Source organism: Crocodylus porosus, unplaced genomic scaffold (assembly GCF_001723895.1).
Source record: "Crocodylus porosus isolate Cpor-Errol unplaced genomic scaffold, CroPor_comp1, whole genome shotgun sequence".
In the NCBI taxonomy this organism is placed as follows: Eukaryota; Metazoa; Chordata; order Crocodylia; family Crocodylidae; genus Crocodylus; species Crocodylus porosus.
In genome coordinates, this window is record NW_017728920.1 from 4159306 (window position 1) to 4176239 (window position 16934).

At 46.0% G+C, this 16934-nt stretch overlaps 1 protein-coding gene across 1 annotated transcript in view; it reads right to left on the minus strand.

Moving 5' to 3' along the window:
- The window catches only part of LOC109312444 (catenin alpha-3-like), a 715731-nt gene that overhangs the window by 453117 nt on the left and 245680 nt on the right, over positions 1–16934 (minus strand). Inside the window, exon 3 of the mRNA XM_019538475.1 lies at positions 6394–6597. Within this exon, the coding sequence (XP_019394020.1) occupies positions 6394–6597 (204 nt within the window). The remainder of the gene's footprint in view (positions 1–6393; positions 6598–16934) is intronic.

Here is a 16934-nt window from a genome sequence, read left to right on the forward strand (position 1 = left end):
CAGCTGACCCAATCAGTTGCCCTAGCAACTTCCACCTGCGCTGCCCTGCAGATTGGCAGCTGGGTCCTTGTTACCTTTGCTAGTAGCGAGCACCCTAGTGCTCTGCTACAGTTCCATACCCATGAAAGGTGAAAAGTCCTTAAAGTAATGTGCTGTGTTATGGCATCTCTATCCCCTGAAGTTTTAAAGAACAGGTTAGACAGACACATAACTAGGATGGTTTCGTCAGGAATGATCCTGCCCTGAGTAGTGGGCTAGACTAGATTACCTTGTCCCTTCTACTCCTATCTTCCTATGATGACATCAAGTTTGATTATATTTCATTTAGGTTAGTCACATACATTCAAAAATACCGAGGCAGAGGTAATCTAAGTTTCATAGCTTACTCTAGGCATGCTTTTACAAGTGCTCTGGAGTTGGGGGCTGGATGGGCATTTTAATTAGATTGGATTTGGGGCTCCCAAAAGCTGCTCTAATTAAAAAACCCATAGCATCTCATGTATTCAGCATCCTGTGTTTCAAAATGGCCCCTGCTGCCATTTCAAAATTCAAGGATGCTGAATACATGAGACACTGCAGCAGGCTGGAACGTTTTGATTAGGATGCTCCAGCGGACTAGCTTAGTCAAGTCTGCTCTGTCACATTCTTAACAGAAGGCATTGGAGCATATGTTAAAGAGCCCTAGGCTGTATGTAGATGAAACAGGGCCCCAGAATTGCAGCAGTGGGTTTTAAAAAACACTGCTTCAATTTAGGGCTGAATAAACCCCTGTACTGTGCACACGCCCCACTGACTTACTTGCCTTTCCGGCCGGAAGGGCAGGGCAAACTGCCAGTGAGTGGAGCAGTCCCTGGGCTAATGGGGGGTGGGGTTGGTGTTTCCCTCTGTGGCAGTGGTGGCCCCCGCCCCCCAGGTGGCACCTGTCCACAGGCACTTGGCTTGGGTGGGCCCAGGGGGTACTGCAGCTATAGAGGGAAGCACCAGGCCCCACAGCAGCTCAGGAAGGCAGGCAGGCTCCGGGGGGTGGGGGTGCAAAAGCATTTAGCCCACTTTGAAGTGTCATGCACACATGCATCTCATTTTGTCTACACACAGCCTTAAACACCCTACGTTAGATCATTAGTGGACAGATGTTTGCCCTTCACTGGGGGGCAGGGCTATGCAGAGTGCCTGCACTGGTGGTGGCCAACAGCTTGGGGATGCTTTTGCATGCTTCCCAACATGCTCCACTGGCTTCCTGAGCAGTCGGAGATTCCAGAGCACAGCCTAAAGGGCAGGCCACTAGGGCTCTGCAAAATTTTACCAGGTGTTTTATTTCGAAGCTGTTTCAAGCTTGAAACAGAAAAATCAAAATTAAACAAACTCTTTGAAACAGCTTTGCAATAAAACAAGGGCACTCAAAACATTTCAAATGTTTCTCATGGTGTGTGTGTGCCCAGTGCCAGTCCCAGGCAGCAGCAACAGCCTCCTCTCATCCCACATGCAGATATGGAGGCCCACACCCCTGGAGGAGACCAGCACAGCCCTGCAGCCGTCCCAGGGGTGCAGGCCCCCAGATCTGCACACTGCATGAGAGGAGGGTGCCAATGCCAGTACCAGCAAGTGCCATGAGTTTTGCTTTGAACAGTTTGAGGTGTGGTTTCCCAGAAACCTCTGCACCTATCTCCTTGAACTTTGGCAGGCTTCATGCCCTCAGAAGGGGCTACCATTTCTGTAATTTTCATACAAATCTTCCTGCAGAAGAGGAAAGGACCATGACTGAGAAGAAGAGACATACTAAGGAGAAAGACACACACACACAAGGCAATGTCACCAAAGCCCCATACGCTGCTGAGCACCAGCAGCAGTGGCAGAAGCAGCATTGGGAGGTGACAGCTACAACTATGCTCCCCACCCTACCATGCCACAGCCCCACCTACCCTGCTGCTACTGCCTGCTGTGCCATTCACTGGAGCTCTGAGGGGCCCAATCTTTCCTTCTGTAGAGCACCTAAGGACACTGTATAAAGATAGAAAAATATAGATCTGCGGATGCTTCCCAAACCCACCATGTCTGCAGCTGTCAACTCAGAGCAGCCAAACTCAAGCTGAGTTCCAAGGCACCTCTGTGTGAGGCAGTAGCAGGGAGAGCTGCAAAGGTACAGGGATGCCAGTGGAAAATGACCTAAGCTGACTCCAGAGGGGATCCGGTACAGAAGTTTGATAGGCCAATCTAACCTAAGTCAATTAAGTCTGATACTAAATCCATTCAGGTTTATCTTAGATGGGTTCTGCCATTTTTAAACAAGTGGGCTGAATTTCTTTTCTGTTACAGGTTTAGACTGATTTTCAATCACTTGTACCAGTTTATGTGTAATGTCTGTACCTGGCCTTAATAGCCACATTAGCAATCTATCAAACTATACAGGGGCTCAGTTTTTTTTCTAATCTTATGGTTGAAAAATTTCTTACAGAGCTTATGAGTGTGTGCAGGACAGGTTCCACCATGATACCTCAATTTGGTTCTCCCTAGTCACCATCTAAGTTTATGGACCCATTTAAAGATGACAGAATTTGGGCAAGTACATAAATTGCCATGTCCAGAGGTATTTTTTCAGTTTATATATAAAACTCAACTGGTTTTGCTTGCATCTCAGATGAAGTCTGGCATGCCGAGTCACATAGGTACAGGATGTCATGTATTCCCATGCCTGTAGATATTACTGTCCTTGCAAAGTGTTTATACAGGTGAAGAAGTTTACCATATTTACTCAAATCTAAGACAAGGGGTTTTTTTCCCAAATGGTATGGGGAGAAAAGCACCTCATGTTAGATTTGCATACAAATCAGGCAGAAGCTGCAGAGGAGAAGTGGAGTAGGGGGGCAGAAGGCTACTGTGGGTCTGACTCTGGCCATGACCTGGGCTCAGGGCCACAGTCAGAGCCACAGCAGCCACCTGCCCCCCTCCACTTGCTCCCTGTGGCTTCTGCTCCCCTTCCTTCCCCTACACCACCACCTCCTTCCCCTCTTACTGGCCAATCAGCAGCTCTGGGAAGGAACAGTGCCCAAGCAGCACCTGATAATAAGGGAGGAGGGAGTTGGGGAAGAGGCACAGACTGTGAGGAGCAAGGGGGAAGGGGAAGTTCAGAGTGGGGGTAAAGGTTGTGGGGAGGAGCAGAGCCTGTGCCACTGGTAGGGGGGACAAAAAGAAGTTGGCAGGGCAGAAAGCAAGGAGGCCACCTGCTTTCCTCCGTTGTAGCAGTGGGTGGGGAAATGAATTACAGACAACCCTCTGATAATTAGATTCTATATGTGGAAAATTATAACAAATGTATATATTTTCCAAATATAGAATCATATATATGAAAAATATATACATTTGTTATAATTTTCCACGTATAGAATCTAATTATCGGGGGGAATCATCTTAAATTCAGGGCCAACTTATATTCAAGTAAATATGATACTACAAAGCAGTTCTCCTGAGATATATAAGCCATTCCTGTTATCAAACTGAGTCAAGTATGGTCAAAATGAACTCATTTCTTAAACTGGTGACAGATTTGATTTTTCTCTGTTAATTTTTAGACCCAGTCAAGTGAACAAGGACTGGATATGTAGGATGATTTTCAATATTTTCTGCCTAAATAGAAAATGATCCACTTGTCCACGTATGGAAATAATCAAATAATGAGGTGGTTTGTAACCACTGCCATACATTTTGTAAATATTCTCAGGGCTGATGAGAACATCCAACATGAATAACAGAATATTGGTGGTGGGATCGCTTTATTAAAAATTTCAAACATTTCATGTGACCTGGACAAGTTGCCGCATAAATATGTGCACCTACAAGGCAAGAGAAGTATTCCACTCCCCAGTATCCAAGGAAAAAATGAGAGAAGACAAGACATCATCACTCGCTCTCCACATTTTTTCTGCTTACCCATCTGTACAGAACTGCTCCATAGCTCCAGGATCTAACACGGACTGCACCTTTTGAGCACAGAAAAGTTGTATGGGGGTCTAGAACTGGACGGTGTGACCCATCTACACAATGCCTAAAAGCATAATTTCTTGAACTGTTTTTTGGAGGTCAATACAGTGAAGGAATTTAAGAAACCATTACCAAAGACAGGTGATGGGCTTGCAAGATACTGACTGATGGGTAAGCTGCTCTCAAAAGTGATCAAAGTGGATGTTTTGAAGGTAATGGGTATGTTGAGAAATTTACGGAAGCTGACTTTGAAGAGATTCTTAGGTGCTTTTTTGTCTTCTAGGGGAATCAGGCTGTCTAGGAGGGTGAAAATCTGTCCTAACTGTAGTAAAGCCACCCTGTAGGGCGGTGGTAGCCAATCTTTTCGGCTGGCATGTCACAAGTTAAGCCTCAACCCTCCCCAAGTGCCACTCTGATCCCCACTCCTTCAGTGACTTACCTGATACCCCAGGCTTGCACCCTGGGGTGCCAGAATGAAGGCTCATGTACTACAAAGAATCTTCCTGTACACTTGTGACATGCATGCTGAGTTGCCCCCCTTCCCCTTGCTCTAGGAGCACGTCTAAGGATCAAAGGGTCACACTCAAATCCTTCTGTGCAAAATTATTCTGTGCAAAAAGTATATGTTTTGAAAGATAAGTCATCAATTGTACTCTACCCTTCTCTGAATATCCGGGTGGTCCCAAGGGCTTTTCTGTACCTTACATTTAATATTTACTGATACAAAGCAGCAGGACTATTTCTGCTCCATTAAAGGAAGAGGCCAGGGCCACACTTTAAGATACAGAGCAGCAACCATCTTGCTGAACTACTCCCCCTCTAGCTTGCTCTCTTCCTCCTGGCCCCACATATCTCAACCTCCTGGTTGCCCAACAGTCCAGCTTCAAGAACAGGGCTGGAGAGTTCTCTTGGTAATGCATTCCCCTTGGCCTGATGTTTAAAGCATTTTGCTGGCGAACAGGAGATTCAGGTTAAAATTTCCTCTGAGTCAAGGGGAAAGACTAGACCCCACATCACCCGTCTCCTGTGCAAATACCTTAACCACTGATCTATTAAGGCCAAAAGGTGGGAGAACCCTCCTTCTCCCTCAAATATATGCAAGTCATGATTTTTTTAGACTAAAGCATGGAAACTTGCCTAGCATTACATATGAACCAAAGTGCCTACACAGCCAGAGTACAGCTTTCAGAGCATGCTCAGAAGGAAACCACAGACTAAGGATAGCCGCATGCAAGCACCAAAAATTGCAATTAAATGGTTACAAACATGCCAGTTAGGCACATAAAGGTAAAACAGGATCTACTCCAATTCTTTTGCACTCTGTGTTTTGGTATCAACTTGATTTGCATTTGCTTTGTACTTTTGTTTGCTGCCATCGCAAATAGGAACTCTAACAGTTAGGTAGGAGAATAATTGCACAGAGCCCTTTCAAGGGATTCATAATGGTCTGTCTTTATGAAGTAGGAGAAAAGAAGCTAGAGTTTGCCAAAATATTCTGAAATGGTTAAATAATGCTTCATTTTCAAGAAGTGCTGCACTTTCTGGAACTGTTGTATGTCATACATCCAGGAGTTTGTGTGAATTCTCCTGAATAACAATGACCTACATCTTACAGTTGAAGCTGTTCTGTGCATCAGGCCCTAGAAGCCTGTCAAAACTTCAAGGATAGTGATGGTTCAAGTGCTATAAATTCATTGGTGAGTACCACAAATTATGGGCAAATACTCTTTCGTGTTCATCATGCACCTTTTCACTGGATTGGTCCAGAGTAAAGACCCGTTCAGTTAACTGAAATAGTTAAATGTCCTTCCTACAAGCATATTCATGAGTCACAAACAAGAATCTGACATCTAATGGCTGGATATAGAGGTAGAGTGCCATGTTAAAGGACCCCAAGGAAAAGAATCCTTAGGAATAAATCTCTCAAGATGCCAAGCCAAATACTAGCAGTGAAGGCTGTCCTGCATAAACTACCAGATGAACTGGAAAACAAGAAGACCAAGAAATGAAGGCAGCCTGGGGAGTACCATGTTGCACCATGAGTAGGAGGAAGGAATTTAAGAGACACAATGCAGCCCTGCCCATTGCCCGTAGCTAGAGGCAGAAGGACATTAAATTTATGTGCCACTTCAATTAGCGCTAACAGGCAAAAATTTCCCACTTGTGTGCACTGGATACACACACACTTACAGTAGAATGTAAATATGTACAACCATGCAAAGGAGAACTATTACTTTGCATCCCCCACACTAAATATTTTAAGAAGTCTGGATTATCAAAACAATAATAAAACATCAAAGGCACCAATAATCACCAGACAGAATAATTCTACTTTAACTCATTAAACATGATACATGGCTGCATTCATATGTGCTTTGAGGCATATATATAAAATAGTTGGAAAAGCTGGTCACTTACATCATTCATGTATTCAGAAAGAAGATCTTGGAGAGCCTGGCGGATGGCATTACATTCTGTGATAATACGTTCTCGATGAAAGTCACGTGTGCAGGAAGAATCAGCTAACAGAGCTGCCCCACTGATGATCGCTTCCAAACGCTTCTCTAGTGATGGCCTTATGTCCTCTTCTTTTATGGCAAGTGGATCCAAGATGATTAAGCTCTAGAAATTGTTTTTATGAGAAAAAAAATTACACTGATGCCTTGTCTTTGGTCATTTTTTCCCTGGATTACTATAACATTCTATTTCCACATCTTCCTTTTTACCACTCCTTCCTATTCAAAAATAGCCAAAGGACTGTTAATCAAGGCAGTGGAAATGCATCTCACAGGAGCCTAATCAAAATAAATGGGCATTCTATTAGATGACCAGGTCGGTCATACTGCAAAGGCACAGTAGATTATTTCAGACCAGATAAACTGCAACCAGTCTATATCTTTTGGAGCATTCTCACTATACTCCCCTTCTCCCTGAATCCTTTAATTGGCTTGTGTTTCCTGCTACATCAGATTCAGTATTTTCATCCTCACCCTCACAGTCTCAACAATGTCTCCCCATCATACTTCTCTCATTTCCCAATCATATTTTACGCGTTGGATGAAATTATATTTATCAGTTTAGAATAGTTTGGTTCCCCACCATGGTAGTAACTGACTGCCATTTATTCTTTATTTGTTTATCCTCTTGACTCCACTCTGAAGTAGGGGAGTGTCATCATGTCCTTTCTACAGATGGGGAACTGAGGCACAAAGTTACTTGGCCAAGGCCTTATAGGAAGTGTGCAGCAGAACAAGAAGTAGAACACCAGTCTCTTGAGTTCCGGGTTGCCACCTCTCTTTTATTGGCAAGTTTTGTCATTTACATTAATGGAAAATGGTTTTATCCTTTATCTATCCCTCTGTCTACTAAACTACTCTCTTTTCTTCTTTCAATTTTTTCTTCAAAATGTATTTCATAAAGGATATATGCCTCTTTGTCACCTCCCTTCTCTGCCCTCATTTTCAATTTCATTTTAAAGCCAGGGGATATTCAACACCTCACAAGATTGGCCTCTTAAAGTCTGGATTTTTAAATTCAAGGAGAAAATCAGCAGTGTTTGCCTTTGGCTTTAAAAAGCCATCTTGGATTATGTGATCAGGCTTTGATTTTCAGGCCAATGTGGCAACTGACTGGCAAAAAAGAAAAGCATAGCACTCCTATTTCAAGAGACTGAATAAGCAAGCTGCAAAATACTTGTGTGTATATAGAGATAGGGTGGTGTTAATGTTCTGAGGTTTTGTTTAAAATATATTAGGCTAACTACAGGCATTCAAAAAGCCTCTGACAGAAGCACTCCATTGCACTTTACTTAACTGCACTTTACTAACTATAAGTTAGAGCAGGAATGAAACAAACAGACATTCGCTATTCAGTAGAGGGGAGGGGGGACTCAGTGCCTGCCTGCACTGACCAAGGCCAGCAGACAGAGGATACTCCCACACACATCCCAGGAGGCTGCTGGAGCAACCTTTCTCCCCAACCCTGCCTTCCTCCCTCACCAGTTGGCAACTGTCAGCGGTGGCTAGAGGAGAGAGGGAGGCAACAGAGCCCCGCACTGCAAGGGCCCCCTAAGGGCTTGCTTGTTGGGTAGCATCTTGGAGAAGGACCAGGCTGGGTCCACATGGCAAGGGGAGCTCCCTTCCCCCACATCCCAGCCTCTAGACAGCTGCAACCAAGAGCTGAAACACAAGGCTGCCTGGCCTGGCTTTTCACTGGGCTGGGGGGAAGGGAGCCCCTCTGCCACACAGACCCAGCCTGACTCCCCACCAAGACATAAGTCAACAAGCTGTGGGGGGGCCCTCATGTGAACATCTGTTCTGTTATGGCTTTAAAGAGCTCTCTATGCTCTTAACATACATTAAGTGTAATGTTTGTACCTAGCCTTAGCAATCTAGACCCAACTGTCTAGCCCTGAAAATTCCATAGGTGCAAAATTTATGACAGAGTCATATCACAGGATAAAATAGTGATAAAGTGACAATTAGTTGGACAATTTGAAAACTCTGCTTGTTGTTTTTAATACTTGTCTTCAATTAAATGAATCCTATATACAGAAAATAATCTGCGTACAGAAATCCAGTGCAATGGAGCAGGCTCCCTGCATATGTATAGGAGCCCATTATGTGCCACAAAGAAATGAGACCTATGAAAAAACCTTATGAAACAATAGTCCAATATGTCACAGTGTTAAGGAAACTCAGCAAGGCCTGTAGTGAGTTGCAGTTTCTGATCAGAAATGGAATAGCTTGTACCATTAAAGACCATGAGCTAGGAGAGAAGACTGCTTTGTGCAACCAGTTTAACCCTAGACAACACACTCCAGATATTCAGGGCAGAAGAAATGGTGAAAGCTCAAGCTAAAGGTCTGCATCTATAAGAAAGGGTTTTTCCATGCCTTACATGCAGAAGAATGTAGCCAGAAAAGATCATATCAGAGAACAAAACCATGTGCAAAGAAAGCAGCTGCTTGAGGTGTATCTACCTGGGTGTATCTACACATCACCCTACAGTGACATTGTGATGTGCTATGTCGCCATATGGTGTGCTACAGAGATGTAGCAAATAGCTATTCTATGTGTCTGCATGTAATTGCCAGCTATGTCACTGTAGTGGCAGGCTCCTCTTGTATAGACATGTAGACACACCCACTGTGTACTATAGCCAATTCTGCAGGAAGTGCAGGTTGCAGAATGGCTCCAAAATGTTCTCGCTTTAGGAAGCCATTAGAACTGTGATCAAAATAATCGTGTAGCAAAATGCTAAAGATCCCAAATGTGTATGTCAAATGCACACCTTGATTGAGTTCTCTGAACATGTATTAGCATAGATACATAGAACTCAACTCAGCTTGGCTGAATTCTAAGTAGAACTATTAGTATCAAGCAAAATTGTGTAGATGGACTGGAGAATACGGATGTATGTGAATGAAACCATTATTCCACACAAACTGGATACTGGGGCCTGGGTTAATAGAATCATATAGAATCATAAAATTATTGAGAATTAAGGTTGGAAGGGATCTCAGGATGTTGTCTAGTCCAACCTCCTGATCAAAGCAGGACCACTAGATCATCTCAGCCAAGGCTTTGTCTTAAAACCCTCCAAGGATGAAGAGTTCACAACCTCTCTGGGAAACAGTGTGCATCAAAATAATTATAAAATGCTGAGAGTAAGACCAAATGGAGAACAACAAAAATAAAAGGAATGGGTTATTCAAAAGCAAACCTATCTGTGAAAGCAAGATATGTAGTGAGCATCAGATGCAAAAATATCACATACAAACTCCCATTCATTGTGGTAGCTAAGCATGTTAAACCAATTTTAGACCTGGCTGTCTGTGAAAAGCTCAAGCTAATAAAACATGCATTTTATAGAGAAGATTCACTCCAGAGTGATGTGCTGGTAACCTCTCCTCTCTAGGGCTAGGTACAGACAGTCAAAAAGCCTAAGGCAGAATCGACTCAATGTACACAGCTTCTTCTATGCTGCATAGGTTGAACTGATAACCAACTGAACTCATGTTCAGTTTGCAGTTGGGAAAAGCAGGAGGGGCCTGCACTGATCCAGGCCAGTAGGTTGGGCGGTACTTCAGCATGTCTCCCAACCCTCTGGCCAGTGTGAGCCCAGGCAAGTGGGGCCTTCCCAGATTGCCCCCACCCCCTTGCTGTTCCACCACAAGGGATTGAGGAGTCCCCTGTCCAGGTGCTGGCCTACCTCGGAGAAGCCTCCCCCTCGGGGGGTTTCTCCCAGCCTGAGTTCCCCAGCCCAGGCCTTAGACTGGGGAGCCAAGTCTAAGGCAAACAGCTGCAGAAGAGTTTAAGAATTTCCCTCAGCTCCCTGAGGCTGCCCTGGGCTGTACCTGAGACTTGCAGCAGCTAAGGCAAACAGCTGCAGGGTTCAGGAGGAAGAATTCCCCTCAGCTGCTTGGGGCTGCCCCAGACTGTGGGATCCTGGGCTGGAGTAGGGGGAAGCCACCCAAGGCAGGGGCTCTCTGGTGCCCCCCATGTTGAGCTGCACAGGCAGTCCAGAGGACTCCTTCTCCCATCTTGTAGCAGCACTTGAAGCAATCAGCAGCTGGGAAAGGAGAGGAGGGAAATTCCCCTTGGTTCCTCAGAGCTATGCCCAGCTAGGGACCCCAGTCCAGGGTAAAGGAAACCGTCTGAGGTTGGAGGTCCCTGGTGCCAGCACCCCTGGGGTTTGGGAACTCCTTCCTCCTCCCTCCTGTGGCAACTGCTAAGGCAAGCATCTGTGCAGGGGAGGGGGAGGTGGGGAATTCCCCCAGTGAGGGGAGGGCTGTGGAGGACTGAAAAGCCCCCACCACAGGGGTTTCCCCCCTGCACAAACTGTGTAGACCTGGACTAGGAGGGTCTAGGTGTCTCTTCCCCTGCCCCTCATCCCTATGGGCTGATGGACATAGGTAGGAAGCAGGCTAGTTAGCAGAGGAGCAAGAAGTCCCTGCTCCACTGGAGCAGACAGCACAGCCCAGCATTGCAAACCATCCTGGGATGGTGGGGGGCTGTGTGTTAACTTGAACCAGAAAGGTATCTGGAGCAGAAGTTCCATAAACCGGTTTGACCTAAATCAGTTAGGTCTGATACCACATCCAACCAGGTTTATCTTAAACTGGTTTTGGCCATTTTGAAAGTGGTTTATATGCATGAAACTTCTGTTCTGTTACAGGTTTAACTAGGTTTCCGATCACTTAAACTGGTTTATGTGTAACTGTCATCCCCAGTTTAGGGGATTGGGATTGCCATGTTGAGAATATGGATTGTGGATGTTGATATACAAGAAGGGCCATTGTTTTGATGAGGAGGGAAATGTAATGATGTGTGAATAAAAAGTTATAATTTAGAGATGGCCCTTTATAACGGGTAGTGTTGTACGGAAATGGAAAGATGAACCTCGTGCAAAAAGAAAGCCAAAGATTCAAGATGGATGCAGCTCTCTGCAATTGTCATTAAAATATTTTTCTTTTTTCATTCTATCATTATCTCATGAACCCTCAGAAGGATTAGAACTTCTATGAAGCCCAAGGCCTGTGGCTCTGGAAATCCTGAGAGAAGACAGAAAGTAATGTCCTGCTTGTCCCTGTGCCAGACTCCCAGCTCCAAGTTGGTAAATGGAATTCACCATTTGGAACATGTATAGAATAATGTTGAGGATATCAGCATTATTCTATGCAGATAAACTTTACAGATTTGGAAGGGAAAGTATGCTAGAGACACATCTCCTACCCTAGTCATGGAGAACCCTATGCCAGATAGCCACCTGGTTGGGATGATTGAGGAACACTGTATTTAGTTCTGAACATTTGACTCAACTCTTCTCCCTATAACATAGTTTTTTCTTTCACTACTTTGAGGGGAAAATAGAGATATTTATTTGACTGTCTGGACAATCAGAAGTATTGCAACAGCATTTTAAATGGTATTCAAATTACTATGCTCACTTCTAAGATCCCTGTTAGCACAGAAGAAAGGAAATAGCTCTGGAGACACACTTGTGCCAAAAGGGATGGGCAGATTGTTTTGGTTTACTTGAACAGCATAGAAATGTAATCACATTAGAAATGTAATCATGAAGCATTTCTATTTTCGCTCATAATTAGCTCTTTGCTATAGCTTTCTCCTGCTAGTTGGATTACACTTGAATGCAAAGGAAAATTGCACAAAATTTACATGGAGAACAGCATAACTAAAAGCAGTTATCCAGCACAAGGTTCATTTGTTAAAATGAGCTATATTTAATGCTCAGTAGTAACAGGTAAAAAGTACCACCCTGTTTTGAAGGACTTCATGGGAAATCAAGGAAATGCAGTAAAAAAGTTTGCATTTACATGGTAAGCAGTGCCATCAGAGACTTAAAATCCAGAGGAAATTAACACCTTTCACCTGTCACCACTACATGCTGCATGAATAAATGATTTAAAACGCAGCATCTACACAGTTTTCAGAAATGGGATCTATGTTTTTTAAGATATTTAATCACTGTCTTACCTAGGTTTTAATTATTCTGATTGCTCACAAAGGCAACACCCACTGATAAATATTCTAATATTATAAAAGCTTAAGTCAGTCTGTCTGTCTGTCCATAACAGACAGCAAATAGGAGTGCGAACAAGCAGTCTAACAGGAGTTGGTGGCAGTGGAGCACCACCATGATGGTGGGCATACAGGAGACAGAGGGTGGGGCAAGGCCAGTGCAGCCCTGCCCTGTTCCCTGGAGGCAGGGGCAAAGAAGTGGATGGAACAGGGGGGGCAAGCCCAGCAGTGCTGGCCCTGCCCCCCTGCCCTGCTCTTTGCAGATGGCGACAATGAAGCGGAAGAGGGGGGTGGGCCTTGCCCCTCCCTTACTTCTTGCAGGTGATGGCAACAGTGGCATGGGGGAGAGTGGGGTTTGAACACCATGGGGGGTGAGGCCACTGGTGCTGGCTTCGACCCACCCTTCCCCACTTCCATCATCACCGCCTGGAGGGCCAAATGCAGGACAATGTGATGGCAGTGGGGGCAATAGCGGGCGTGCCGCAGAGGTAGTGGGGGAGGGGCAGGTAATGTGGGAGGAGAGTGGGCCTGAGTGGGGAAAAAGCTGGTCTGCTATGGTAGCGGGGGATAACGGCCTGACCCAGCCCAATGCAGCCACGGAAGCAGCTGGAGGATGGAAGGAGTGGGACTCTTCCCCCACTTGGGCCTGGGCCCACTCATCCCCCACCCCGCTCCCCCACATTGCCTGCTCCTCCCATCTCTGAGCTGGCCCAATGTGAGCAGGACTGAGTGGGTACACCGTGGCATTGGTGGTGATGGTGGGGCCAGGGGAGGACTGGGCCTGGGCCTGACGCAGGGGCAGGGAGCAAGCACAAGCCAGGGGAAAAGCTGGCCCACCATAGTAGTGTGAGGGGAGAGGGGGGGAGCAGTGAGCCTGGCCAGGCCAGGCCAACCCAACACAGCAGCTGCAGGGGGAATGGAGGAGCAAGCTTTCTCCCACCATCAGGCCCAGGCCCACTCCTCCCCCAACCCTGCTCCCCAATATCATCCTCAAGCCCATTCCTCCATTCCCCCCACCTCTGCAACAGAGAGGAGGAGAGCAGGCCCAGACCCCAAGCAGCAGGTGGGAAGGGGGAATGGGCCCAGATGGGGGGGCCTAGGGGTCCATCCTTGCCCACTCCCCCCCCATCATTCTTGACAGGCAATTGGCTAGTATAATAAACACCTTCCAAAGTGTGCACACAATTAGTAAAAGGAGTCTATATACAAATAAAAGAGTAAATATTTAAAGTAATTCATTCAAATAGCTAATTTACAACCATCACTGTCCTATATACTGTACCACTGTGTCACAGAGGGCATCTATACATGTCCTCCAAGGTAGTGTGGGGGGGCACTTTAAGTAGAGCAGCTCTGAGAGCTAACGCCCCGTACATGTGATGTGGAGGTTGCTGGAGCATGCTAATTAGCATGCTCCAACAGACTCAATTAATCGAGTCTGCTCCAATACATGCTAATTAACATATGTTGAAGCAGAGGTCCATCACATATCTAGTTGCCCAGAGAGTATGTAGTCGTTTTGCTAGTACATATGCTGGAGTACAGCAAAAAATTCTATTCTAACTACTCTGGGGTCCTTCTTAGCTTGGAGAACATTAGTTTAGTCTTTTATGAGACAATGATAGAAGTTCATTTTTCCCCTCTACAATTGGTGGCAAAAAACACACTTTTTCTAAACTGGAAAGGAACTAGAAGTGTATACAAAAAGTCAGGCAGCCTGTTGGGAAGATGCTTTAACTATGTTTCTTTACACAAAGTGCCATAGGTTAGGGAGCCATTGAACCTAATAGACATTTGCCTGTTGGGTCTTGGGGACTCAGGGCCTGCCTGCACTGATGCAGGCCAGCAGGTAAGGGTGCTCCAGCAGCCTCCCAGGAAGCTGCTAGACTGCCCCTCTCCCTGGCTCCCCTCCCACCAGTTGGCAGCTGTCAGCAGTAGCTGAAGGGGAGAGAGAGGGGCCTGCTGTGTGCCCCACCCCCAACTACCCCTTCTGGGATCTTGGGAGGAGCCGGGCCAAGCCCACACAGCAGGTGTTGGCTCTCTTCTCCATGCACAAGGATCTTGACAGAGGCAGAGGCTGCTACATCTGGAGCTGGGGCAGGGGGAGAAATGGAGCTACTCAACATGTGGACCTAACCCAGCTCCCTCCCAAAACCTCATCAGGGAGAGCCAGACCACATCTATGAGGTGGAGGGGGCTCCATTTCCCTCCCCCTACCCCAGGTCCAGGTGCAGCAACCTCTGCTGCTGTCAAGATGCTCACACAGCAGGCAGGGAGAACGGAGCCCCTCCTGCCTTGCAAGTCTAGCTTGGCTACCTCTGCTGGGGTCTTGGGGGGATCCAGGCTGGGCCCATGAGGTAGGGGGCCTCCATTCTTTTCCCTGTCCCAGCTCCAGACATAGCAGCCTCTGCCACTGTCAAGATTCATGCAGAGGGCATAGGGGAGCCCATCCCCCACCATGCAAGCCCAGCTCCACTCCCCACAACACCTCAGCTGGGATAACTGGAGGGAGCACATGCAGCAGGTGTGCTTCCCTTTCACCAACCCACTGACTCATGGAGAGGAGACAGGGGTATGCAAACACCAACCCAGTCCTGAAAATCCATATGGGATTTGGGCAGAATCACCCAAAATTAACCCTCACAGGGAACCTGTACATAGGTTCCCAAAGGAGCTCTGTCTTAGAGCACCCTGTCTGATACTACATCAGACAAAGGTTAAATATCCGTGCATTCAACTATTTTAAAAGGACACTGCAGCCATGAACTTTTGTTGTGTTATGGCTACAGAGCACTTTTGAGGGCCTCATCACATAAAAAATGTAACTTCTGTATACACCCCAAGGAGTTCTGAAGCCAGGAATCCTGAATGAATTAAATGTTCTAGTGTAAGAAGGAGAAAGGATCCAATGCCTTTAAACATGAACACTCTTCTCATCCAGCAATGGAGGCATTAAATAGTAGGGCTCTGCGAAGCTTCAGTCCCTGATTCGATTCAGCAGAGATTTGGCCTGATTCAGTGGCTGAATCTCCAAATCCAAACTGAATCAGAGGACCCTTTCAATTCTCCAAATCAAATTGGAACCCTCTGAATTGATTTGGAGAGATTCTAAAAGATCCGGCGATTCAGAAATAGACACAGCTTTAAATGTTTTTTCTACATACCTCTAGATAGCAGGTGGTTCGTGAATGCTGTGATGGTGGGGCAGATAGAGTGTCTCACAGAAATACAGGGGGCTCCCCAGTGCACTTGGCAGCAGAAACAGAAGTGGACCAGAAGCACTTTTGGTCCACTTCCAGGTCCAGTGGGGAGCATGCTGGGGGGCCCTCACATCTCCCCAGTTCGGTAACTGGTGCCTCCCGGTGTGGGGGGCACCCAGGGTCCCCCAGCAGCTGATCACCAAGCCAGGGGAGCACACAGGGGGCTGTGTACTTCCAGTCCACTTCCGGGTTCACCACCAAGCACATGAGGAGCTCCCCCGCACTCCTGTGGGATGCTCCATCCACCCCAGCATTGCAACATTCTGAGCCTGGGACCTTTAGGTATGTAAAAAAACCATTTAAAGCTGTGTTTACAGTCAAATTGCCAATTCTCCAAATCAGCATCGAATATTCAGATTTGGATTCAGCTGAATCAAATCAGGGACAGTGATCCAAATTAATGAAGCAAATCACTGTCCCCGATTTGAGCCAAATCCAAATCCAAATCCAAATCCAAATTGAATAGGGCCTGTTTCACACACCCCTATTAAAAAGCAGAAAGAAAAACAACCTGGAAATTATCAAATTAGTTATTTTCTGTATAAAGCCCTACTTGCGTTTTGTACTCCATTACCTTTTCGGAAGTGAACAGTCAGACTTTTGGTTATGTTACACATTTATCAGTATAAATTTACTGACAATACCGTCCTTTTCCACAATAAATCTTCTTGGCTGTTTCAAATGGATGGCCCTGATCTCCTCAGAACTAACTATCATGTGCACCACAATCCCTCATGCACGTGGCAGTGAAATAATGAATCCAGCAAAGTCAATGGTAAAACGCCTGTAAACTTTACTGTTCCAGGATTTCACCAGGGACTTCACAGGGAAGGCCTGTGATATAGCTTAGATAGTTCTACAAAACTAAAAATAAAGAACTCTTCAACTAAATGTTCCACAGTAGAGCTGCTTTACATTTTTGAAGGAATGGGGAAGTTTCATAGTTTCATAGTTTGTAGGGTCGGAAGGGACCTGAACAGATCAAGTCCGACCCCCTGCCATGGCAGGAAAGAGTACTGGGATCAAACAACCCCATCAAAGCGTTCATCTAGCCTTGTCTTAAAGACCCCCAGGGTAGGAGCCAGCACCACTTTGCTTGGAAGTTGGTTCCAGATCCTAGCTGCCCTGACAGTGAAGTAGCGCCTCCTGATGTCTA